Source organism: Podarcis vaucheri, assembly GCF_965113315.1.
Source record: "Podarcis vaucheri genome assembly, chromosome: 4".
Classification (NCBI taxonomy): Eukaryota; Metazoa; Chordata; class Lepidosauria; order Squamata; family Lacertidae; genus Podarcis; species Podarcis vaucheri.
The window spans coordinates 107,385,508-107,411,271 of record NC_138762.1 but is presented as its reverse complement, the minus strand read 5'-3'; the positions used below and the strand labels follow the sequence as shown (position 1 = coordinate 107,411,271).

The following is a 25,764-nucleotide window of genomic DNA, read 5'->3' as shown; positions in this document are numbered from 1 at the left end:
ATTGCAGTTGTCCAAGCGGGAGATAAGTAGCGCATGCACCACTCTGGCGAGACAGTCTGTGGGCAGGTAGGGTTTCAGCCTGCGTACCAGATGGAGCTGATAAACAGCTGCCCTGGACACAGAATTAACCTGTGCCTCCATGGACAGCTGTGAGTCCAGAATGACTCCCAGGCTGCGCACCTGGTACTTCAGGGGCACAGTTACCCCATTCAGGACCAGAGAGTCCTCCACACCTGCCCGTCTCCTGTCCCCCCCCCCAAACAGTATTTCTGTCTTGTTAGGATTCAACCTCAATCTGTTAGCCACCATCCATCCTCCAACCACTTCCAGACACTCCTACAGACATATGTACAAACACCTCACAATTGAGTTACAGCTCAGCTTATGGGCAAAGCAATACTGAAATGCTTTTACTTTACCGAAATGTTCTGACATTAAGGTAGAATTAGTAGAGTGGAGTTATCAAAGAACTGACAAGTCTAAAGCCAAAACTTATGCAAAGCACAAAAAAACACTGCATTTAACGTGCAGGCACCTTTTGACAGGCAACAGGTTGATAAAAGCTTAATGGAAGGGCGATGCCATCAGCAACCTGGCAGCTGGACTTCCAGAACTCCCCCTTCTTCCAGTCAAGGCTGTGTTGCAGCCTCCCCCAGCATGTAACATGGAGATTTTGAAGCCTTCTAAGGACAACTGTTCCTTTCAAACTCATACAGTTGGCAGAAAGATTCATGGACATATTTGAGCCATAAATAAAATAACTTTCTGACTTTCAAGCTGCACTACAATTTTTCACCGGAGAAGCAAGAATTGCCCAGACAGCTGCCAAGTCCCTCAGAGATGCAGTTTCTCTGGTTAACTCATTCCTTCCACAGGTTTCACACTTGAAAATCAGATGCCTCTTTTGCTGTTCCATACAGCCACCTTCAATTTATGCCTTCAAAAGCAAAGTCTCCTGTCAGGTGCGGTACTTGTGAGACAATGTTTCACAGTCAACAAATAAGTCTCCTATTTAAGCACTCACTTCACCAGGCAGCCTTAGGCAAGCCATTTTCCCAGCCTCAAGCTCCAATTGAGAACAATAATATAATTTAGGATAGTGTTATGATTAACATTTATTGATATGGTGCTATCTATGCACATGGTTCTGTACACAATTAATATAAGAAGTGCTAAACCAAGGGGCACCCAATCTAAATCAATGGATATAGAAAATACAATAAAAATTAATAGTTTAACATATACACTTCAAAAGTCATTCCATCAGGCATAATAAAGCCAGCTAACCAAGGCTTCAGAAAAAGCTAAGTTTTCAAGAAAAAAATAATAATATATGGAGAGAGGGGGCAGTCCACAAATGTTCCAGAAGACAATTCCAAGCATACTGAGCAGCAAGAGAAGGAGGACAAAGATGCAATAAAGAACAAAAAACCCTAGGATGAGGAGGAGAGAGACCAGGCCTTTAGCATGACCCCAAGGCTGAAAGATAGGAAGGAGACTGACTGTGAAGAGCTTAAAGAGTAAAGGCAAGAAGCTTATGAAGCATTCTTGAGTTAGCAGCCAGATGGTGGAGAGACTACAGAAGATGAGAAATTGCAGAAGAGGGTCCAACTCCAAGAAAGTAATAACGACAGTAATAACCCTGTAAGCTGTGGTATGAATTACTGAGAGAATGTACATATCAAGTGCTATGAATCATCAGATTATTATTATTAAACCTTAACTTGATAATGACCTATGCACACTTAGGTCACAGTAAGACCCATTCAAATCAATGGGGCCTACCTCTATGTAGGTCTGCATAGGACTGTACTGTTAAATGCCAGAGAGCTGCTCTGCACATTCCACTGAGAGACAAAAACTATACAGACTCGAATAAAAACTAGTAAAGGGCAGTGTTAAAGAAGCTTTGTTAGCTCCTTGCTCTTGGTGTAAAGATCAAGCTTGAGTTGGAAGGTGCATTTATCACTGTTTCTTAGATGGATACGTCAGATTTCACTCTCAGTATCTGTGGCACAGTAGGTACCCTGTGGTTCTTTAGCTGTTGTTGAGACTCCAGCTTCCATCAGCTCCAGCCAGCATGGCCAGTAGTCAGGGATAACGGAAGCTAGAGGCGCCAGCTTCCAAAGGAGGGCAGGGCAACATTGTGCAGTGCGTGGCATTGCGTGCAGGACATCTGGATGTTGGTGGAGCCGAATACAGTGGCAGCACAGCGGCTGCACAGGAGCTGAGTGGTTTCAATGGCCAGCAGCTCCTCCTCTTCCTGCCACCACCACCAGCCAGGGGATACTTTTGTGCTCCTTCTCCTCTGCGGCAGGAGGAAGAGGAGGAGGAGGAGGTGGTGGCAGCCACTGAAGCCTCCTCTGTTGCTTTTGAACATTGTGGGAGCTGGCCCAATCCCAAAAAGTATTGGGCGGGACATAAAGGGCTCAGCTCCTAGGAGATGGCCCCCCTGATGGAAGCTGTATGGAGGGCCACGGGTTAGCAATCTCTCATCTAAGAGATGTATTCTGCGTTCTATTTCTATTGGTAGTCCAGTGTGGATGAACCAGTCATTCAAACTTCAAACAGAGAGCTGTAAATAGAATAGAAATAGAAACAGAATAGAAACAGAAATACTTTATTGTCACTGTACCACTTGTTTACAGTGAGATTAAACAAGCCCCCTCCCCCCCAATCTCTCAGTCCTTGTTACACTCTGTGTGCTGTCGTACGACCACCAACCCTGAACGTCAGCTGCAATGTTGCTGTCTTCCATTCAGCAGCCTCATGACCCACGGGTAGAAACTGTTCTTTAACCTGTTGGTCCGGCTTATCATGCTTCTATAGCTCCTGCCCAAGGGCAGGATATTAAAAAGGTGCTGCCAGGGTGTGAGTCATCCCCAAGAATGTTCCTTGCTCTTCTGAGGCAATGGTCTCCTGTAATGACATCTAGCGGACTCAGGGGACAGCCCATGATATCGTGTGCTGTCTTCACCACCCTCTGTAGGGACTTTCTGTCCATGGCTGTCAAACCAGCGTACCACATCATAATACAGTATGAAAGGACACTTTCGATTGTGGACCAATAGAAGGAAATCATCAGTTGCTGTCTAACCAGTGGTGTAGCATGGGGGGTGCAGGGGGGACCGGCCGCACCGGCCACAACATCTGGGGGGGGGACGAAGAAGAGACCCGAGTGCTAAAATCCACGGGTTAGGGGGCGCAAATTACTTGCCTTGCCCCGGGTGCTGACAACCCATGCTACGCCACATTGTTCTTTCACAAGACCCTAAGGAAATGAAGTCTCTGTTGGGCCTTCCTAACCACCTGGGCTGTTCTGACCTTCTAAGTAAGGTCTTCGCTAAGATGGACTCCCAGGAATTTAAAGGAAGAGACTCTCTCCACACAGCCCCCCGATATACAACGGGGCTAGCTCCCTTCTTCTGAAAGTCCAACACCATCTCCTTTGTCTTGCCAATGTTTAGGTACAGATTGTTCTCTGAACACCATTTGGATACCTTTTGAACCTCCCCCCGTACGCAGATTCGTCTCTGCCTGTAATTCAACCCATTATGTTTGTGTCATCAGCAGACTTAATAATTGCAGTAGAAGGGTCAGATGAAATGCAATCATATGTATACAGTGAATACAGGTACTTCAGTGAGATGTCTTGTTGTTGTTGTTTTAGTGTTTATAATATTAACTTGTAAGATATGGATTTGTGGTTTTTTTGTTTTTTGTTGTTGATTTTTAAAAAGTTTTTGAATGTTGATTTTTGTGTGTTGTGTATTGTTATTTTTTGATATCTTTTGTGTTGTTGTTGTGTGGAAAATACTAATAAAATTTATTTATTTATTTAAAAAAGGAAAAAAAGAAGAAGAGATGTTACACTGCAGAGTGCAGGGTAGATGAGCTCCTTTGGGAGAAAGGGTGGATTATAAACTCAATAAACAAACAAATTACGTTCTACATGGACCCTGTGGTAACAATGCAGGGGTGGAGGAGGAGGAGTTCGTTTTGGAAATGTAGAACGCTCCTTTGAATGCATGAACCAACTTTCATTCCAGCAGCTCAGTTATAAACAGTAGCCAGCTGGCAGTGTTTCGGTGAATTTTGAAATCTGAGCCTAGCCTGCCTCACAAAGTAATTAAGAGGATAAAATGGGGTAACCCACAGCCACGTCTTCCACAGGTAGATGGAAGAACAATGGGGTGCAAATGGCGGAAGCATGGAAGTAGCATGTAGCACAGAGCCTGCCATTTCCATGCCAGCGAGGCTCATTGTGTTATAAGGACAATTGTCTTACCTACTAACATGGGTTTAATGTAAACAACAGGCACCTTAGTGAATTTTGAAATTCTGCAGGAAATCCTTGCCAGAAAATGAAAGAATGCAGCATGTCCTGTATACCAACTCTCCAAGCTTAAAGCACTGGCAAGTAGCACTCCTGTAGAAGTTGTTGGCATCTGTCTGTCTCAGGAGACAGTGGAGGAAGTTTGATAGATGACATTGCCAATCCTGCTGTGGAAAACGTACTGAGGCTGTGCTGCCTCACACTGCTGTCGTACTACATTGCATTCTGTTTTACATCCTTTTCTGCGCCTCCTAAAAAATACCTTTGGGGTGGGGTGCCCCAGAAGAAATTGTGCTCAAAACACCCAAGAGCGTCCTGAATGCACACATGAACTTTCATTTTGATATTCAAATCTTGCATGGCATTACACATTTCCCTCTCTACTTCAGAAAGAGTGCAGAGGCCAGGCTTCTATTTGAACTAGAAATGTAGATTTTGACCTTGCTCATCATCAGCTGACAGTGAGGAGGGGGGTTGTCCCTGCAACACACACCTGACCTTAGCTTGGCTTAGACACTGCAGTGCACTGGAGCAGAGGGGGGAGGGGTGTGGCAGCAAGGTTGGTGTGGTGCAAATGTGTTTGTCGGAGTGCTGAATTGGCCCATGTGGGTGCTTCCATCGCGTCAACCTCCTCACTGTTGTGCCCATCCCCCTTTCCATCCTGGTAGCTTGCAGAAAAACAGCCAGAAAATCAGGTGAGATGTGCAACCCACCATGCTATCTGCTGCTGCTGCCCATTAATATCAAATTTCATTCCATTATGCCAGTCATTATCTCATATCAAGTAATTTTGCTACAAATGTGCATGTTGAATTCCAAATGGGCGTGCTAAACCAAAGGAGTCACCTCTCTCAGCCAATAGGCTCTGTTAGTGTGCTGTGATTTTTGGCAAGTCGTTCTATTAAATTTTGCATATATCCAACTTGCAACCATTTTACCAAGCTTGGATCTTGTAGACATGTATGTCATGTATCAAGAATATTTTGGTGGCGGCTCTCTTAATTTCTCTTGTACCCCTTCAGTCTAACACAGCATTTCTCAACCTTGGGTCCCCAGATGTTGCTGGACTACAACTGGTCGGACCAGTAATCAGGGATGATGGGAGTTGTAGTCCAACAACATCTGGGGACCCAAGGCTGAGAAACGCTGGTCTAATGTATCAAGGCGAAACAGGAGCCCAGTTCTACACAGTATCGTAAGTAATGAGAACACCAGACCAGTGAATGCAAAATGGTGGAGTGAAAGGTACTATTGGGTGACGCAAGGACATTTGGTGAAAACTGGACACAATGCAGTACTAATGAAAGAAAGGCTGAAATGTTTGCAGATTGGGGTTAAAAGTCTGAAACAATTTTGAGAAGTACTTGCTTGCATTAAAAATGTGTGGAATCCCAAGCTACATAAGTTTTTATTTAAACAATTACTTTCTGTTCTGCTTCCATAAGGGCTGACCATGTAGCCCTGAACAAGAACAATTTTGTAGTGCTACTGCTGATGTGCCCAGTCTCTCAAGTTTTTGCATGAGTTTTCAAGGTTAGAAAATGCATAGGGCATGCCAGTTTGATAATCATTACTCCACCTACAGTGTTTGTTGTTTTTTTTAAAAAAGAACAGAGACTTGGACAGTGGAAAATATCCATGAAGAGGATTCTGGTTAAAAAACAAAAAACAGCTCATCTAAAAATAAGCCAGGATTGCAGACCTGTAAGTATTATGTTGTGACTTGCCTTAATAAACTGCTTTAATTTATTTATGTTAGTTATTGTGGGGCCAGCTGCTTGCCCTTCAGCCAAAGAGTAAATAAAACATAATAACGGTAAGGTACTTTGGCAGTTACAGTACCCCTTATTATTTATTGAAGACTTTCATTACTTAGCTAACTTGGTTTTCCATATAGGAAAATGTCTCCCAGACATCAAAAGAACTTCTCTTCACCAAATGCCACCCAAAAAGAAAACTGAGATGCACAATCTAACATACCTCTCCAACTAAAGAGGTTAATCTACAAATGCAAATATAGGGAAACGATCTTCCCTTCATTTTATTTATTTAACCAATCTATATAGTCTACCTTTCTGACATTTATATCATTAAGGCAGCCTACAAACACAACCCGCCAGGAGTGGGTTTCTGCATGTAGATGTTACACCCTAGAAGTCAACATCTTCCTTCATCCTATGCCTTCTGTCAAGTGGCAACTATTCAAGCTTTCTTTCAACATCATGTTGTGCGTGGATGGCGATACTGGAAGCCCTGAGTCCCAGGGCAGTGACATCACTGAGGGCAAAAATACAGAAAGCTGTGGGGCTCTCTTTAGCACAGCGGAGCATCACTCAGGCGCCAGAGCCCAGTAAAGACAGGGAGGGAGAGGCTACAGGGTTTGTGTGTGAGAGAGGAGGGGAAGGTCTGTGTGATAAGTATGTGTGTTTGTGTGAAGTGGGGTCGGAATGTTTATTTCAGTAGATTTTTTTCAGTTTTGGTGGGTTTGGGTATGCCTGCAAGTTTGCAGGCCCACTGCCACCCACCAAATGCAGCCTTTGGAGCCAAAAAAATGTTGCCGACCCCCAATGTAAGCAATGCCTTCAACCATTAGGTGATGCTGTTCTTTGTCCTTACCACTTAGCTAAGGTTCAGTATCATTCCCAGGTTTTGTGTTGGGAAAGTTCCTGTGAAAGTGCAAATCTGTGCCAGACGCCTGTGATATGAGAGTAATTTGCATGCCATGTAATGAAGTTTGTTTCTCTAAGCAAGTATAATACAATACCACTTCAGCTTCTGTTCCCATAGCTCCCTCACATCAGAATTGGTTGAGGAAGTAGGATTATATATAGACTTTTTAAAAAAGGTACCAAGATAACAAGCTCAGTCCATCTCTTAATCTGAGAAGCTTTTAAATGTCAAAATCTAAAGATACATTCAATAAAACTGAAGCATCAAATGCTGATTTATCTTAATCTGAATGTTATTGGAGGAGTGCTGAATCACTGATTTTGAATTATTTATTTGTTGTTGTCGTTGTCACTGTCATAGAAAAAAAAATACAGACTGCAGTACATAGCACATACTGATGGGTGAAACTTAAGACCCAAACTTTTAATTTCATAAGCTAACCTTCAACTGACTTTAAAATTGCTGGTTACACTGAGACTCTTCTACTAGCCACCCACCAACACATTTTTATTGAAAGGCTGCAGCTATAATCCATTAGTTAATGACTAAGCTGCACTTGCCAGATCACATTCACGCTCCCAAGGACTGGAAAGTGGCCGGATTTTCAAGGGCTTTGCAGTCAGTAATGATCGAGCCAACCTCCTTTTGTTCAGTGTTTGCAAAACCAATATGCTTAAAAAACAACACTCGAATTTTATTGGCTTCTCTATTGAAAATGCAAGCCTTATCTTCTAAGGCCATTGCTTTGTCACAGTAAATTTATTTTCTTCTCCTGAACTGCATTGTGCATATTATGTTCAACTCTCCCTCCTCAAACAAGGCTTTAACCTAGGTAGAGCTCCTAACTTCAAGATTTGTTCAAGATAAAAATCAATCAGAGATATACCAGCAGTAGATTTATCACCTCAGCAGCATGGTAGAAACAACTATTACTCAGTTAAAGCTTAAATGTCAAAACTAGTCAATTAGCCCAAGTTACTGTGGCAGTGATGGCGATGTCTCGTTGCCAAGTGTAGCTTTGCGTGCGGGGGGGGGGGGGAGATATACCACAAGACGATGATAAAAAACAATAAGCAATGATTCTTACTTCAGAAACCACAAACTCCCATACCCTACTGTAACTAAACTTAAAGGTAAAGGGACCCCTGACTATTAGGTCCAGTCATGACCGACTCTGGGGTTGTGGCGCTCATCTCGCTTTATTGGCCGAGGGAGCCGGCGTACAGCTTCTGGGTCATGTGGCCAGCATGACTAAGCCGCTTCTGGTGAACCAGAGCAGCACACGGAAACGCCGTTTACTTTCCCGCCAGAGCATTACCTATTTATCTACTTGCACTTTGACGTGCTTTCAAACTGCTAGGTTGGAAGGAGCAGGGACCGAGAAACGGGAGCTCACCCCATCGCGGGGATTCGAAACGCTGACCTTCTGATCGGCAAGTCCTAGGTTCTGTGGTTTAACCCACAGCACCACCCGTGTCCCGTAACTAAACTTAAGTATGAACAAATGAAATAAATTCGCTGAATTATAGACTGTATGCTCCTTGGGGCAGGAACCTGTCATTTAGTGCTGCAAAGCGTCATGCAGATTGACAGCCCCATAAAAATAAACACATTCCATCACCATGGAATCTCAGAGCACAGAAACAAACCACTCCCAGGGGATGACCTGAGACATTCTGCAGTCAACGGTGGTTCTAAAATAGTATAGTAAGAAACCCAATATTGAAAATTTGCTGCCTTTATGAGCCTTTTGCTGTCTGGGGGAAGCTGCCTTGTCCTGTGTACAGGTAGGGCTGGCACTGCCCAATTCAACCAATGTGAACTGTGTAGCAGTGGGGATTGAGGCAAGTTCACCTTGTCAAGCAACAGTGAGAAACGTGTACTCTCTTGAAATTACCTCTTCCACAAAAACTAATCCAAGATAGAAGAGCTCTCTTTCCTCTCTTTGTATCTTGTAAGTATCTGCTTTGGATTTATTTTTCTCCTGCAAACTCTGGCCTTCATTTAGATAAAATTATCATTGTGTTTACATCTCACTGAAATCAGTGAGACAGGTTTGTCACAACCAATTTCAATGAAAATTAGGCACCACTAACTTTATAGTTGGGCATCTGTCGTCAGTTCAAAAATAACAAATGCACAGATGCTAATGGTAAATCCCATTTTAGACCCACTCTTGTGGGTCATAATCCACAAAAATACAACCACTGGTTTAGGGAGCAATCTGATAGACAAGAAGCAGGCGTAAAGCAAGCCTGGTGAAAGTTAAAGTAGCACGAAGTATACCAGATCCAAACTCTGTTCAGGAGCAAGGTCACTGCTGTTTGAGCCAGCCTGAGCCAGGAGGGGTGGGAGGGAGTCTATTTTGCAATTATTTTGGAATTACACCAGAGTTTTTGCCATCTTAATTTATGGGTTGCCATGTCACAGGGACTGAACCTGGGACCTTTTTATGGAAAGACAGACATTCTGAGACTCAGCTATGGCCCTTCCCTTACAGCGAGAACATCTCAGTGTATGGCGACCAAATACTCTTCTGAAAAGACAGATTCATCCAAATCATTTCATCAATTCCACAAACTGTTTTTGTGAGGAAATTCCCACCTTCCTTTTCTCTACACCCCCAGCTGAAGAAGATAATACATGTTTATTGGTATTATTAGTGCTGCATTAAAAAAATACTACTACTATCATCATCATCATCATCATCATCATCTGTACTGGTCTCCATTTTTTTTTCTTCCAATCTCGAATAAACCCTCTGAACTAAAACAAAAAAAGTGCCAAGAGCTTTAAACACTGATTGATACCATTTATTTTACTTCAGATAAGCAGGGAAATTTATTTGCAAGTTTGTTCTACAAGCTTTCTCTAGGAGTGTCACATATATAGCCATAAATATAAGAATATGTCACACTATTTAAAAATACTGGCGTGCTGTTGATTTCTTTATGATTAAAAATATCTGCTTACAGGAGGAGTTGTTTGATGATGGCTATTAAAAAAACCGCACAAGACTGCTATGAAAGCTATAGACCACGTGAGTAAAATAAACTTTAAATCCAAATTGCAAGAAAGCCGGTGTAATTTACACTGGGGTAAAATGCACACTGGATGCAATCTGCCTGTATTCCAAATTCCACTCAGCAGTGGTTACTATTGGCTGAGCTGGCCTCAGCCTGGCAGAGGAAAAGCAAGCCTTTATAATGCTACACTTTTTGCCAGTGTAACTTCTGGCATTTTGCTAGGTCACATTACTGAGCAGAATTGAGTCTGGATTAGGCATATGGATCTCTATCTCCCGTCCCACCCCTGTCATTCCCCTGGAATGTCCCAGTGTGAAAGAAAAGGATCCAAAGCACACCCCTACCTCAAACACACCATACCTAACAACAGTCGTACAACCTCTATATTAGCACAAAAGACCAACAGCAATAACCATTTCCAGAATGAGTAGTTAAAACAGCATTATATAATATACTTAACTGATTGTTTCAAAATTGGGAAAGGAGTTTGACAAGGCTGTATATTCTCTCCCTGCTTATTTAACTTACATGCAGAATTCATCATGCGAAAGGCTGGACTGGATGAATCCCAAGCCGGAATTAAGATTGTCGGAAGAAATATCAACAACCTCAGATATGCAGATGACACAACTTTGATGGCAGAAAGTGAGGAGGAATTAAAGAACCCCTTAATGAGGGTGAAAGAGGAGAGCGCAAAATATGGTCTGAAGCTCAACATCAAAAAAACGAAGATCATGACCACTGGGCCCATACCTCCCAGCAAATAGAAGGGGGGGAGAAATGGAGGCAGTGAGAGATTTTACTTTCTTGGGCTCCATGATCACTGCAGATGGTGACAGCAGTCACGAAATTAAAAGACGTCTGCTCCTTGGGAGAAAGGCGATGGCAAATCTAGACAGCATCTTAAAAAGCAGAGACATCACCTTGCCAACAAAGGTCCATATAGTTAAAGCCATGGTTTTCCCAGTAGTGATGTATGGAAGTGATAGCTAGACCATAAAGAAGGCTGATCACCAAAGGATTGATGCTTTTGAATTATGGTGCTGGAGGAGACTCTTGAGAGTCCCATGGACTGCAAGAAGATCAAACCTATCCATTCTGAAGGAAATCAGCCCTGAGTGCTCAATGACATACCCTGATGCTGAGGCTCCAATACTTGGGTCACCTCATGAGAAGAGAAGACTCCCTGGGAAAGACCCTGATGTTGGAAAAGATGGAGGGCACAAGGAGAAGAGGACGGCAGAGGACGAGATGGTTGGATAGTGTTCTCAAAGCTACTAACATGAGCTTGACCAAACTGCGGGAGGCAGTGGAAGACAGAAGTGCCTGGCATGTTCTGGTCCATGGGGTCACAAAGAGTCGGACACGACTAAACAACAACAACTAAATGTATACCAGGGTTGGGGAGCCTGCAGCCTCCAGATGCTGCTCAACTCCAAATCCTGTTAGTCCCAGCCATTTACATTCAGTGAGGATGACTAAAGAGGAGAGGGCGCAACACTGAAAGTGTTCATCCTTTACTTTTACCTTTTATTTTATTTGTTAGTTGTTGCTGGCCTCCCAATTAAGCAAGATAGAAACTACAAACTGACCAATGTGCTAAGTCCATCAGCTTCACGTGGATTCTAACATGGAAGGACCAGCTGAACCATAGAGTTCCCCTCTGCAGATGCTACTAGAGTAGCATGGACTGAACTTGTCGACATTGCAACATGCCTTTGGAGGAAGATCACACATTTGTTCTCTTCCTACCTTTCCTAAACATCAGTGTGGGCCTGGGAACTTCAGATGACCCCCTGGACTCATAGATGCCACCACAGCTGAGCTGCATGAGCTGCACAGTGGACCTTGCAGAAAATGTTTGTGCATCTGTTTCCCAAGTTTTTCTGTAACGTTATGACCTTGCTCCTTCAAGAGTTTTCTGAGCAGTAAATGCAATAAATGATCATGCTGTGGGAATTGCAAGCAAGGTTAAAGCACCATTACCCACTGGGCTTAGTGACAGTGACAATATAAACCAAAGTTCTTCGCATGGAAGGATTAACTTCCCCCTTTGGGGCTAGGTCATATGACCAATGTAATAGAAGACACTCTCAAACTTTAATCATAATTAAACCACTGCCACAAAGATATTTCTACTTATTACTGGAAATTGTATTATGATTTAACTCCCCTGACATCATTTCACTAAACCACTACAGCATTAGGTTTATTAAAATGTGGGATATTTAGCAGCTACATTTATTCAAATAATCTGTAGTGTAGTGGGGGGGCAGTGTAGCCTGAAGGTGGCTATTTTAGACAACTATTAAAGACAATTTGTAACAACAGTAAATTCCTTAGTTTTAAAAATCAATACCAAGGAATAATAAGGCTACATTTTAAATGTGATGTTCAGATACAAACTTCTAAGGACAACTGGGATTTTCTCCCAAGCCTGATCATCAACATGGCAGCCATTATTTATGTTGCTTACTACTCTCAGTAGAAGTTAGATAAACCTTTACTTAGCTTCATATCCAAACGCTGATGGACATAAATATAATTCTACCCCCCCCCTTCTAGCTCTAACATCAATGGAATTATTGTGAATATTCATCTGCCATGGATAGGAGGCTCTCTCCCTAAAGCAGTTCCTACACTCCTTTAAATATATGCTATTCCTATTTATCTCTTTGAAGAAGAATGAATCACATCTGCTGCTCGCAGCTATCAAAACGTAATTTCATCAAGCAGGCTCAGGAATGTACACATTTCCACAGCTCTACACTAGGAGGCAAGTTTTCCCCACACACCAGCCTGATTCACTCTTAGCTGAATTGTGTGTAACCAAAAGATGTTTTGCAGCTTACCGCCATTGTCAGACAGTTTCCTTACATCACAGTTAAGAAAAAGCAACACACATACCAATGTTAGGCTGAAATCCTTCACACGGGCTTCTGATACTGTACTGAGAGCCTAATGTTGATTTAAAAGTGGTTACAGATACGAAAATAGCATATTTCCAAAGTTATTCACGTAATGGTCTCAACATGATTTCCCCTCACTAATTTGATTACCAGATATGTAAAATCATAACACTGGATTGTTTCAAATTGCCATTTCAGTGAACAAAAGTTATGTGTGAATAATAAATAATAATAATAATAATTTATTTGTACCCCACCCATTTGGCTAGTAATTATTATTATTATTAGTAGTAGTAGTAGTAGTACTAGTAGTAGTAGTAGTACCCTCGCCCATCTGACTGAGTTGCCCCAGCCACTCTGGGTAGCTTCCAACATATATAAAAACATCCCTTCATCTTCTTGGCAACTGATGGGAGGGTGTTCCACAGGGTGGGAGCCACAATCGAGAAGGTTCCCTGTAACTTCACTTCTCACAGTGAGGGAGCTACCAGAAGGCCCTCGGTGTCCAGGCTGAATGATGGGGGTGGAGATGCTCCTTCAGGTACACAGGGCTCAGGCCGTCTAGGAAAGACGCATGTCTATTGCCTGGCAGTACCCATTCTGCTTCTAGGCTCACTTGATGCCCAATGTGCATGCAATTTTGCAGAGGGCCAACCCACATTATTATTTCAAAATACTGGAGAGGAGTGGCTGGAGTCGCATGATCAGTATCCAATATGCAACCTGAGAGTTGACCATGACTTTCAGGCCTATACATATTGGTTAAGTCTAACTTCGTTGTTGTTGTTGTTTAGTTGTTTAGTCGTGTCCAACTCTTCATGACCCCATGGACCAGAGCATGCCAGGCACTTCTGTCTTCCACTGCCTCCCGCAGTTTGGTCAGACTCATGTTTGTAGCTTCAAGAACACTGTCCAACCATCTCGTCCTCTGTCGTCCCCTTCTCCTTGTGCCCTCCATCTTTCCCAACATCAGGGTCTTTTCCAGGGAGTCTTCTCTTCTCATGAGGTGGTCAAAGTATTGGAGCCTCAGCTTCAGGATCTGTCCTTCCAGTGAGCACTCAGGGCTGATTTCCTTCAGAATGGAGAGGTTGGATCTTCTTGCAGTCCATGGGACTCTCAAGAGTCTCCTCCAGCACCAGAATTCAAAAGCATCAATTCTTCAGCATCAAAAGCATTAATTTAAGTTTAACTTAAATCCCCTTAATTTCAATGAACCCAATACAAGCATGGCAAGCCTGGCTCTAGCCCAGGCCAAATTTTACAACCACTCATATTCAGCTGGAACACCCAGAGGAAGGAGAATTCCATCCAGTGAGTAAGATGGATAGGGGCAATATCACTGTCATGCAGAGCTATTAAATTTCAAATTAATTTGACACAACTATTTAATTTGGGGGCAGGGAAAATTGAGATGATTCCATATATCACATCACTCTGACCATATTTTTTATTATTACTGTTAACCAGCAAAATAAGTATATCAAAAATTTAGAATGTTTTCCTGAAAATTTAACTATGTAACTATGAAAACATTTCCACTGGAAAGTTTTCTTATTATTCAAATACATATGGAATGCCCTTCTTCAAAATAAATTGTATATATTTCCAACATGTTTTGGCAGTAAAACAAAATAATTCTGTCTTCTGCACATTAGATCATAAACACAATGTGAAGCTACAAATTGCAGAACAGATGCAATAAAGTCATATTGTCAGTAAGCAATTAATCATGGGGTGTCATGCTATTTGCTAAGGCAGTTAATATTTTATGCAATTTTGAACATGCAAATTTGAGATAGTGAAACGTAATGCACAACATTAGTCAAACTTCTGTGAACATTTCCCCCATTAAGATCTGAACAGAAAATACAATCAGGAATAATATCATAACTTAGCTAAACAGAAGAACCTTGACTTCAATAAGATTGTAGATCTTTAAGTCAGGAGTGGAGAAATTGTTGGTGTTGAGGGCCACATTCATGTAGGGCTAGACCGTTAGGGGCCACGTGCTCCATTTCTGGTCTCTCACCAATTATACACTCCTTCCCTCTCAGATCCTTAATAACAGGTTGGCCTTTGAGTTGCTCTCCATGCCTGCTTACCTCCAAATCTGTCATTCTCCTAATGGCAGCCACCACTTTTGCAGAGAAGAAAGAGAGAGAGAGAATGAGAGATAGGTTGTTTGCTGTGAATGGAGTTACTGATGAGGGAGCAGGTCAGGTGAGGCACCCACCTTGAGTGGCAGAAGCCCAAGAAGGGTGCCTGCCTTGCCTCCACTGCCTGCTCCACTGCATCCAGTGCCAGCAGTGGCACCAGTGTCTGGTGAAATCTTTCAAGATCTCACAGACTGCACGAGATTTCATGAGATCTTGTGAGAACGCAGAACACAGAGCCGCAGAACAAAAGGTGTGGCACTGGCAGCATGGCAGCACCAAAAGGGGATGACAGCAAGGGGGAGGTGGCAGGCTGTAGGAAAATGGGATGCACCACCCCCGGGGAGGCAGTTACAGTGGTACCTCGGGTTACAGATGCTTCAGGTTACAAACTCTGCTAACCGAGAAATAGTACCTCGGGTTAAGAACTTTGCTTCAGGATGAGAACAGAAATCGTGCGGCGGTGGCGGCAGGAGGCCCCATTCGCTAAAGTGGTACCTCAGGTTAAGAACATTTTCAGGTTAAGAACGGACCTCCGGAACGAATTAAGTTCTTAACCCAAGGTACCACTGTACTCAGAGAAAGGGGTGGTGCCTAACAGGAGAGGCCACAAGCCAGATGAAAGACACCAACGACTGGGTGTAGCAATTTCCTACACCCAAATTAACTGTATTGGTCTACACCAGGAATGTCCAAAGTCTGTTTCGGGGGCCTACTCTGGCCCGCTGGTCAGTTTAATCCGGCCCCTGTGGGTAAAATCCTAAAAAAAAGCTCAGCAACTTTGGTCGGCCCTCACACATGTTGACTTCATCAAATCTTGCCCTCTGTGAAAAAAGTTTGGGCACCCCTGACTCTACACATATACTTCTGGTGGTGATAACAGTTCTTAGTCAGTGTGGTGTTCCTAATACAGTGGTACCTTGGTTTGCATACGTTTTGGATTACAAACACGTCAAACCCAGAAGTGCATGTCCCGGTTTGCAACCTTTTTTTGGATTACAACCCCTTTTGGGGACAATTTGTTTTGGGGGGGAGGCCCCATTGGTGAAAGCACACCTTGGGTTACAACCTGTTTTGGTTTACAAACGGACCTCTGGAATGGATTATGGTTGTAAACCATGGTACCACTGTACTACAAATAAGTCTGCAATCAAAGCCCTTCTTTCCTACCTCATACTTAAAGTAACCTAGTGCTGGACATCAGCTACATATAGAAAGCATCTCAAAAGATTGATTCACAAAAAGAAGCAGCACCCAGTTGTAAAACATAAGCTGTGAGGTCAGGCTGGAAACCCTATTTCAAAGATGATGAAGAAGAAGAAGAAGAAGAAGAAGAAGAAGAAGAAGAGGAGGAGGAGGAGGAGGAGGAGGAGGAGGTTGGATTTGATATCCCGCCTTTCACTCCCCTTAAGGAGTCTCAAAGCGGCACACATTCTCTTTTCCCTTCCTCCCCCACAACAAACACTCTGTGAGGTGAGTGAGGCTGAGAGACTTCAGAGAAGTGTGACTGGCCCAAGGTCACCCAACAGCTGCATGTGGAGGAGCGGAGACGCGAACCCGGTTCCCCAGATCACGAGACTAACGCTCTTAACCACTACACCACGCTGGCTCTCATTGCAAAGAACATTGCATAAGTGCAATTCTTCTTTAAAATGCTTGAATTGGAAGTCCCCTTCGTCACCTTGTTAAGTTCCTATGGTCAGTGCCACCCACTGCTGCTGCCCAGTCCCACAACATTTCTAAGAAAGTTCTGCACGCACCCTTTTTGGAGACACCGGTGCTTCACTGCAACTCCCTCAAATGGCCAAATTTAATTCACTGCAAAATCTGGCACAACTTTAGTTCTTAATGCAAATCTGTAGGGAAGTTGAGACCAATAAAGACTGAGGGCCAAACAGTAGTTAAGTGACTAGATAGAAGAATGCAGAGATACAAAGGAAATGAAAGAGCAACAGCAGAAGAAGAGGAAATCTTCCTGATCAGAAGTGATAAGCTGTACACCTAGAAGATGGACACAATGGTCTCTCTCTCTCTCTCTCTCTCTCTCTCTCTCGCCCAGGGGGGAAGTAATAATAATATTATTTACCCAGCCTTCACCAGAATGTTCAGGGGGAAAATGCAAGAAATTAAAATTCAGAATTGAGAACGGTTAAAACAGATTACAGTCACAGGAATAGGACGAGCCCTTAAAAAGCAATTTCAGACGTCAAAGACCAGGGTCAAGGATCTCTTTAATAAGAAACTCCACTTTACTAAAAACAATATCCAGCCTGATTTTCATCAGCTTGGTTGGCCCTCAACTACACATTCCAAGCCAGAAAATTAGGAAAACAATAGCTGGGAAATGAATATTGTCATGCTGACTGCACTTCTTGCCTTGTTCATACAGTGAAGAAGTTCACAAAAGTACACAACCAAAACATTGGGAAACTTTTGCCACATCAGATATTAGGCCGCATTCATTAATGGAGACGATTTCATTTATAGCAACTCTGTCATTTTCATGGTAATGATTGATAACTGACCGCAATTAATTCAAAGTGTAAATGCAAAAAATTAAAAAAAATCAAGCTTGTTAGCAAATAGTTTATGCTGTGATTATGATGGTGAATGGACCAGAGGCTAAATGGAGCCTGGCCTAAATTGAAATGAAGTCAACCACCCCTCTGCCCCATACTGTATATTTGGATACACAACTGCATGAAAAAACACAAAAGAAAGAAAAACTCCAGTGTTTACTGCAAGCAACTTATAAAAGGATAATTGCTGCTGTTTTTGTGATCATTGCCCACTGCAGAGTTAGGGTTAAGCTTTTCAACATTTTTCATCTGTTGAGGGAAGGTCAAGGGATGCAGTGCATGAAAGCATCTAACACACAACCATAGAGGTGTCTGAAGGCAAACCCACCTAGTTGCAAACTCAGTGGGACGAAAGAGAGTCAACCCCCCCCTCTCTCTCTCTCTCTCTCTGTGTGTGTGTGTGTGTGTGGCAAATCATTGTCCCCCTACCACATAAATTAATAAAAATAAACAATAAAAATATAAACAACAGCTTTTCAAGTACAGCCATCAGGAGGCCTGTATGTATGATGCCCTGTTTTTTGTGATCTTTGATCTTTTAAGCAAAAGAAGAGAAGAGTTTGGATTTGATATCTCACTTTATCACTACCCGAAGGAGTCTCAAAGTGGCTAACAATCTCCTTTCCCCTCCTCCCCCACAACAAACACTCTGTGAGGTGAGTGGGGCTGAGAGACTTCAGAGAAGTGTGACAAGGTCACCCAGCAGCTGCATGTGGAGGAGCGGGGAAGCGAACCCAGTTCACCAGATTACGAGTCCACCACTCTTAACCACTACATCATATGCATCTGGGGGCTCTGTTTGGACCATCCATCTCACCTGTGGTTCTGCTCTAGAAGAGTGCATGTCATGAATTGCATAAATTATACTCCCATCAGGATTCCCTGCACATCAATAACATTAGGATTAAGTACTATGCATGGTCAAAGCAGATGCCAAGTAGTTACCACCAAGGATGTTATCACAAGAGTACAGTCATATGTAATTATTCCAGAAACTGAGGTAAATATGAACTGTATCTTCATAAACAGGATAGCGGTGTGTGAATAATAAAGCTAATGCTGAAAATCTCTCTCGCACTCTCACCCAGCATGAATGATTGCTGGCTTTAAGATTAGCTGGATGAATTTTCTCTGACTGTGCATGCCTTTTCATTAGGCTAGGGTAATTGTATAACTCTCTTGTCTCTTTGCAGGCTGGCAACACTTGGAAAATATAACAATGTATCTCTGGTGCACTGGTTCATTAAGCCCGGAGAACATTTAACTCATTCTAGAACACAGTAGGCTTTTGAAACCTAAATACTAAACTTGGTATCAGCAGCAAAATACCAATATCAGGAGGCATCGACTACTAGATGCTACGCAGCTATTAACCAATGATTCATGTGAACCTGGAAACAAATGGCCCAAATTGTTCTCACCATGGGGCAAAACACTCAAATCAAGGGAGAACATCAGCAGCACAATACATGAAAGTGAGATTGTATCAGAATTGGCATTTAAAAGGCAGGCAGCACAGCTAGTTCGGCTGCGCATTTAATGTTTGCAAAGCTACAAACAAATTTATATAAAAAGTAATGCCCCTGTTCTTTGTTTCTGAAATGAAAACAATTTTTTCCATACCAACTTAAAACATACACTCACACCTACATAAACCTTGAAGCATCTGCCACAGAAAATGTGCAGAGTGATTGCTTGTTAGATAGGGGGAGAAATAGAATTTGCCTAGAACAAACAAAAAAATGAGTGCACAAGAAAATAACCAAAAGAAAAAGGGTGGAAGTTGGATAGCTTTTCCCATTTAAAGCTTCTCAGTTCATAGCATTAAAATATTGTTCCATATACTGAAGAACAAACCATTGTACTTTGTTAAATGCCACTTAAATGTATAAGTAGCATTTAATAGAGTAAGGGGGGGGGAGCAAGGGGGCAGGGGGCAGGTCTTTGACCTTTGGATTATATTCCAGAGGGGTTACACCATCAGATAACAACATCACTGTATCAGGGCAACACAAAGACATACATTTTGGTGGACCAGAATCCATTTTGTCAGCTGAAAGAAACTCAGTTTCCTGACACAAATGAGTTCAAGAAAGAGTGGAGAACCTTTACAGCAAGCTGGGGACTTGCTAAGGCCATTTCAGAAATTGAAAAGAACGAGCCAAATTTCAGCTATTTAAAAATAAATGAATGAGTGAAATCAGTATCTCCCTCTTGCATATTCATGAAACTTCAATTGTCGTCCAGCTTCAAGAGCACATTGCATTCAATTATTTGAAATTTCAGAATTTCAAATTTATTCCAGCTCTTCAGCATACATTTTTTCTGTGCTGATATTAGCACCAATGTGAGTACAGCTACACTAATTTTCAGCTTATTTTAAGGACATGGTGGCATGGAAATTATTGAGGCATCATGGATGTGTTGATATAAAATATGTGATCTGTAATCTCTAGATAGTTTGAGTGGCAGATTGTGAAAAAATGGTGAAGTCAACATAGATTAGAGGGCTGACATGGTAGGAATAATAATAATAATAATAATAATAATAATAATAATAATAATAATAATAATAATAATAATTTATTATTTGTACCCCACCCACTCTGGCCGGCTTCCAACAAAGATTAAAAATACATTAAAATCCACAAATCCTAGTGCCTTTCCCCACCCTGTGGGTACTGCTTCTGAGATATCACTGTGTAGTAAGATAGCACACCTAAAACCTAGACGTCTCCCATTCCCTAATCCTTATGTGAGTCAAAAGCATCTGTCTGTTCAGATTAGTCTTTTAGCAAAACTATATTAGCAAAGAGTCCATCATTTGTGATTAATATTACATGTTCTAATTCATTTTACATGACACATTTGGATTTTTTTCTCTAATGCAGAAGTACTCACATGCAGCATCTTCAGAAAAGGACTACAGCAATTGGGACCATTCCTTGCTGAGGACTCAAATTTGTTTCTGGATTTGTCACACAGTGTTAAAGCCAGTACTCAACTCTGTGCCATCAAGGCTAAAGGGAAAGTCTACACAGGTAACAAAAAGACTGTCTTTTTGTCACTTAAACCGTCACCTCTAGTACATAAAAACACAAATACTGGATTGTTCCATCTAAGTTGCTTAAAGAGATAATAGGGTTTGCCTGGGAATCCATAGACTTTATTGACATTCTGGCAATTTAATTACTTGCATTTAAATAAGGTTACCACCATTTAGAAAGTGTTGCTTCCACTTTCTTGGGTTATTATTCTAATAACATCCAGAGGTGGTTTAGACCAAGGGTGGAATTGTAACCCAGAAAGAAAGAGATTGCGTGTGGGCCATTATCCAGCTTTTACCACCTTGGTCAGAGGCCAAGCAAACATATGGCCAAAACGAAGGAATGAATGAATGAGCCATTCTGGAGTCTGCTGCAGCGATGGTGTGTATACATACAATCTTTTGATAAAAATAATTTTTTAAATTCTAAATATTTATGCTGTTTTCTGGTAATTAATACACATAAAATATTAATAACTATACACCCCCTCGAGTTCCACCCTAGTTTTGACATTAGATTTCCCAACGTGTTCTTGCCATATCATACTCCAACTTATCCTCTTCTCTCTCAACCTGAAACGGAAGCCCTCTTATTTTAGCTGCAAAACCCGGAGCTTTCCCTTCCTTGAAGCATCTGGGGGAAGAGATATTTTATTTCTGCTAGCACAAGGCTGCTGCCCCTTTTTGTATACCGTGTGCCAATTTGCACAATGACCACTCCCCACATCAAATGGGGGCGCCTTTTGCGTGCAGCCCCCCCGGATCCCAGTGTGACTCCTGGTAGTTCAAGTTGGCTTCATCCTCCCCAGGCTGGATACCTGGAGGTCTCTGCCTACCTCAGCCAATCGCCCAATCCCGCCTGGGGAGGCGTTACCAGGGGAACAGCCAGGTAAGGGGAGGGACCGTCCTGCCCACACAACAGAAGGTGAATCTTACCTGCGAAGAGGCAGTCGGGTCCACAGCTTCTCCCACCCTCCCCTCCCTCAGTTAAGTCTTCTTTTGCAGGTTAACCTCTTCTCCACAGGTAGGCAGGCGCTGCTACGTCAGGGTCGCTGTTGAAGGGCCGGAAAGGAATTTTCCTGCATTGGCAGGTTTTGCCTTTCCCATACCAAATGTCACAACTTTGGCAGTTTCAGGCCTTGGGCAGAATCCTTTAGTCTATCTTCCTAAATGGGGGGGGGGGTTTAAAGCGGTGACCCACGCCCCCCCTTGCGGTTGTGATCCCAGGGTTCCCCGTTAAAGGGGTCTTGAGGGGAGGCACTGGCCATACGCTGAGAGGTTGTCATTGCTCTCCCCTCCAACGGTGCCAAAATGGGGGGCGGGCTCTCTACTTGAACATATGTTCTCCAGAGCCAGCCCAGCCCAACATTCTGGATACCCCTGAAGTCTCCCAGATCCCCGACTGGGGATGGGGAAGAATAAACGCCCAATACCTGAGCCAAGTTCTCCCTACATCTGAAACTTAATAAAGTTGTGGCCAATTTTAACCCCATAGCATGTTGTCTTGAGTCATTATTCCACTCGGGGGTCGCCTGGGGTTGGGGGGACTCCATTGCCTGTCCACGCAAAGGGTGGGGAACCTATGCCCCTCCAGGTTGGACCCCGGCTCCTATAAGCCCCAGTGGACAGGGAGGTTGGGAATTGTAGTCTGACAACATCCTGAGGATGTCCCCCACTCTGGACCACATTCTGCACAGTGCCGGATTTACGTATAAGCTAAGCAAGCTATAGCTTAGGGCCTCACTCTCTTGGCCCCCCAAAAAAAACTAGAGGGAAAAAAAGTGGATGTACATTTCCAAAATATAAGATAAAAAACAAATAAAATAAAATAAAACCTACATACAGCAACAGTGTTTTTGTGTTGTGTAGGTTCCTATGGTGTAATTAATGGGCCCTGCATATAGCATATATTCAACACAAAAAACAGCGGAAATTTGTTGTTGACAGAGGACAGCTGGACGTATAAAGGGTCCCATTACCTTCAATAGTTCAGGGCCTCATCGAACCTATGGTAAATCCAGCCCTAATTCTGCAGGAACAATTGTCTTATCAAGCCATTTAACAACACTACAAGAATTCAAGAGCAGGATATTAACATGTTTATTGTATGTAAATCCCACTGAATTGAACAACAGTTACTCCTTAGTAAGTCTGCTTAGGACTGCAGACTTAGGTTTTCACCTTATTGATCTCAATTCTCCATATGCTCACCATGTGTCTAGGTGCATTATTTCACAGTTTCAAAAACCACAGTTGTTCTCAGGAACCAGACCTCCACGTCTGCCAGAGCATTTGAAATCGATAGCCAAATCTATAACATCAAAGAGCTTTGGAGCTTTTATGTCTGCAGTAAAGAAGCAGCTTCTCACAACAGTAGCCCACCCCACCCCACCCCACCCCCGTGCCACACAACATGCTACCTTGGAAACTTGTAAACTCTTCAGTAAACTCTTCCCTAGTGCAACAGCAGGAAAAGGTGAAGCCATGTAGGAAATAAGTAAAGTATAGTGAGTACTTTATTTCTTCACATTCCAGGCTATGTGCAATTCTATATTATCAAGGCCAATGTTACCAGGCCAAGCTCAAGGTGTTGATACTAACATATATGTCCCTATAAAGCTCAAGACTAGGTTTCTTTAGAGCGTGCTTTATCCCTTCTACACCCAGCTGCGGTCTGCAGGAGTCTCTCCTGCAAATTCCAAAGATATCTAAGCCTGCTCTGCAGTAACTGACAGCAGGGCTTTTAGTGTGGCTGCCCCTGTTCTGTGGAATAGCAGTCCTGTCGAGATCCAAGACTGCACTTTCTGGAAATGGCTGAAGACATTTTTGTTACAACAGGCTTTCCCAGCTGGATCGATGGGTCTTTTCCATTTGTTTTAAATCTATTGGTTGTCTTTGTATTTTTAATTGTTTTAATTGCTTTATGTAAATCACCTGGATATTGTGTCTTAAAAGGCAATTAGCAAATTAATTGTAAAAATAATAATTTCAATGCCTTTAGGAAACATCACTGTAAAGTGATTGCCCTTTAGTTACTTATATTTTTTACACTTCTAATCAAAGTACATAGCTTTTGATTGGAGTCAGAAAAACTATTTGCTTTAAAATTAGTCTGCTTCCTATATTATGAAACACGTGTCATATTCATAGGCTGGGGAAAATCTAAAAAGAGAGAAAATGCACGTGTTACCATTGCTAGTGAAAGGATCTTCAGTAACCACACCACAGAAAATAATTGTGTCTGAATACAATAATAATGAAAATACGGTTGCTGCACCTTTCCCTCTGCCTTTCCTGGATGTCTGCTTGTTTGGCAGCAACTCCACCTATTTCGCTGAGAAGCACAAGCCATCATCGTTACACCTGATGCTCCATGCCATTTTATATGCCACCACAGATGTGGAGGACGCACACACAAAACAATACAGGCCTACCTATATAGAAGAAGCAAAACAAAAAAGCCATGTCAGGATGGGTGGGCAGGGAAGGCTTGAAAATGCAACTCACCAGAGTTGGGATCGGAGTTGCCGTCCGCTTCGGTCCTCTTGTCCGGTGAGGCCTGGTCGTAGAATTCGTCCTGCGGCTGAACCAGAGGGAGAGGGTGTGAGATCAGGGTACCACTACCCACAGGCTCATGATCTCCTAGACCACTGTCACTGCAGCTTTCCTGGGAGCCATCGGGGAGGTGAAACGTAACACGGCGCTGGGACTACAAAGAAGAGCACAGGACACGCTGGATTAGTGCTCTTCTTTTACCTACCGGAACTCTCTTTTAAAAAGTATCTTATTGCCTTTTTGTCATCCCCCCGCCCCCAACCATCACCTCTTTGCTGCAAACCAGGAAAGAAAAGAAAGCATGTTGTCATGGGCAACTTCACTTATTTACTGCACTTATTGACTCCACCTGGCTTTGACAGTACCTGTCTCCTCCCTTGGTGGACAGTACCTGCTCGTATGCAGCCAGTGCGGAAGGAACAGAGCCCTTCCATAGGCTCCCCTCCCAAGTCCAGAAGCCCAGAGACCTCCCAAGGGCTGCAGGTCAGAAAAAGAGGCCTAGAAAAACAGATCCAAGAGCATAGCTGTCAACATTTCCCTTTTTAAAAGGGAAATTCCCTTATTCCGAATAGGATTCCTCGCAAGAAAAGGGAAAAATTGACAGCTATGTCCAAGAGGGAGGGAGGGAGGCAGACCAGGAAAACCTGCTACGGATGGCAGCTAGGGAGCGTAAAGGGGATCCAGGAAACAAAGACAAATGGGGGGGGGACCAAAAGGAGGGTGGAAATCCCTCCCAAGAAACCTCCTACCAGTGGCTAAGGCAGGAAATGGAACTGGGGCAGGTTTGCCCCTCAAAAGATTTTTTTAACTTCCTGGGTGGAGACAACCTACATAATGGATCCCAATCCCTGGGGGCAACTTGTTTGACCCCAGAAAACACCTGGTAGTGGAAAGACTCCTTCCACAAAGCCTGTGGAGTCAGTACCAGTCAATGGAGACCGGGCTTTGCAAAAGAAAGTGAATGGACTGACTCCACATGAGACAGATTCCAGCGTATGGGATCTGAACCCGATTCAACTTTACTTGCCAGCTACACCTGTCTGGGTTGTATACAGATTTATCATGGGAACTGGCATCCCTGTGGAAAATTTCCTGATTTTTTGGCCACGTTCTTTCAGTGGCACGTCATCTGGTAGTGAGCTTCCCAGCCTCTTACAATGGGCTAGCTTGAATTGCATGGCATGTTCTACCAAAGGAAATGGCCTGGGCAGATAGGAATGGGTCAGGAGGAGGGAACATTTAGTCCAGGCCTTCCTGTGCAACTTATTTGAGAACCATATCTCACAACTTTGCTAGTGTATCCTTATTTTTGAACAACAATAATAAAATTCTGAAATTGTTAGTAGTTTAGGGTAGCAAGATGAAATGTGACATAGCAAGGCAAAAGGTATGCATGTGGGTTATCTAAACATGAAAACGTGCTTCTAGGAAGTATTAGTTTGTAGTTAACATTTCATCAATACATAATATTTCAAAAACTCTTAGCAACA

At 42.9% G+C, this 25,764-nt stretch overlaps 1 protein-coding gene across 9 annotated transcripts in view; it reads right to left on the bottom strand.

Annotated features, from left to right (window-relative positions):
- PCDH9 (protocadherin 9) overlaps positions 1-25,764 on the bottom strand; it is a 776,382-nt gene that overhangs the window by 241,945 nt on the left and 508,673 nt on the right. For 4 of the 9 annotated variants that reach the window (XM_082221376.1, XM_082221380.1, XM_082221379.1 and 1 more), the window contains one exon: positions 24,227-24,428. The exons of 1 other annotated variant lie outside the window; for it this stretch is intronic. In XM_082221376.1, coding sequence (XP_082077502.1) covers positions 24,227-24,428 — 202 coding nt within the window. The remainder of the gene's footprint in view (positions 1-24,226; positions 24,429-25,764) is intronic. 4 more of the 9 variants (XM_082221381.1, XM_082221384.1, XM_082221383.1 and 1 more) reach the window with 1 other exon arrangement.